Source organism: Rhagoletis pomonella, unplaced genomic scaffold (genome assembly GCF_013731165.1).
Source record: "Rhagoletis pomonella isolate Grant_MI unplaced genomic scaffold, Rhpom_1.0 Rhpom_scaffold_00002, whole genome shotgun sequence".
Lineage (NCBI taxonomy): Eukaryota > Metazoa > Arthropoda > Insecta > Diptera > Tephritidae > Rhagoletis > Rhagoletis pomonella.
In genome coordinates, this window is record NW_023458556.1 from 15707836 (window position 1) to 15708982 (window position 1147).

Genomic DNA, 1147 nt, shown 5'->3' on the forward strand with positions numbered 1-1147 from the left:
AATGCTTTTGAGATATAGGATGTTAATTCAAGTAAATTTGTAGAAGTCTTCTAACTGCGAATCCGCCATTGCAGCCAATATCGATAATGTGTTTAAGGTTTTGTTTAAAATATTCAGAGAAATAATTACATACATATATTTTCATTTACTTTTTTTTTAAGATTCACTTACCTGCCACATGCCACGACAGCGTTGCCAGCAGTACACATAGCTTTAACAGCAGATTCCTCTTCTTCATGTTACGCACCTCTGCTAACGCGCTGGCAAATTGTTGCAATCAAATTTTTGCTGGTAACAAAGTAAAAGTACATTAAACAGGAAATTCCAACAATGTAATAGAGCTAAAGTGACAGGGAAAACAATCTACTACATATGTACAATGAAATCTATTTAGCAAAAATTTGCGATGCATCACCACGCCATTATAAATCACCACCTCGTTATTTATTTACATATTTACGCTTAAAATTTCGCACATATTTTACTAGTTCAAACTCACTGCAGCTGATATTTATTATTTATTCCCAAGCATTTCATTTAGTGCGTTTACCGCACAGCAACTTGTATTTAGTAAAACATAAAAATTCACACACTTCTCAGTTTACAAGTGCGACGCTTTTACGCTGGCGCATATTTTAATTTTTTTTTTTGCTTCTTTGCTTTTATTGGTCTTTTTCCTTTTGTTTATTCGTTGATTTCGCTTTGCAAACGATTTCGTAGTTTTGTGTTGTGGTCTGTTTTTTTTTTATATGGTTTCAAATTCACTTTCACTTGCTGTTGCGCCGGCGTGAAGGCGCACAGAGTGTTGCCACCAGTTATGTATGTGCATTGATGATTAGCGCAATTATTGTAGTCGTGAGGGAAAGGGTAAAAAACAAGGAAGGAAGGAAGGTAGTAAGTAGCTTCACATTTGTTGTGCTATGCAGGTGAGTTTGTGTGTGTGTATGTATATTGTTTGTTTACATTGAAAATCGCGTGCTTTTGGAGTTTGGTTTATTCGGGTATATATGTACCTATGTAAATTGCCGTTAAATGTTATTACTTAATCGATTGCGTTTACTGCATTGAAATTGAGTCACTTGGCAGCGGCATTGTGGTAGGTTTGTCGTGGCACTAGGCTGTTCGAAGACAAAATTTGGTTTTTGCA

General features: G+C 35.6%; 1 protein-coding gene across 1 annotated transcript in view; it reads right to left on the reverse strand.

The window, feature by feature from the left end:
• The window catches only part of LOC118733124, a 35369-nt gene extending 34985 nt beyond the window's left edge, over positions 1-384 (reverse strand). Inside the window, exon 1 of the mRNA XM_036462359.1 lies at positions 172-384. Coding sequence (XP_036318252.1) covers positions 172-238 — 67 coding nt within the window. The 5' untranslated portion in view covers positions 239-384. The remainder of the gene's footprint in view (positions 1-171) is intronic.
• Between the last annotated feature and the right edge of the window lie 763 nt (positions 385-1147).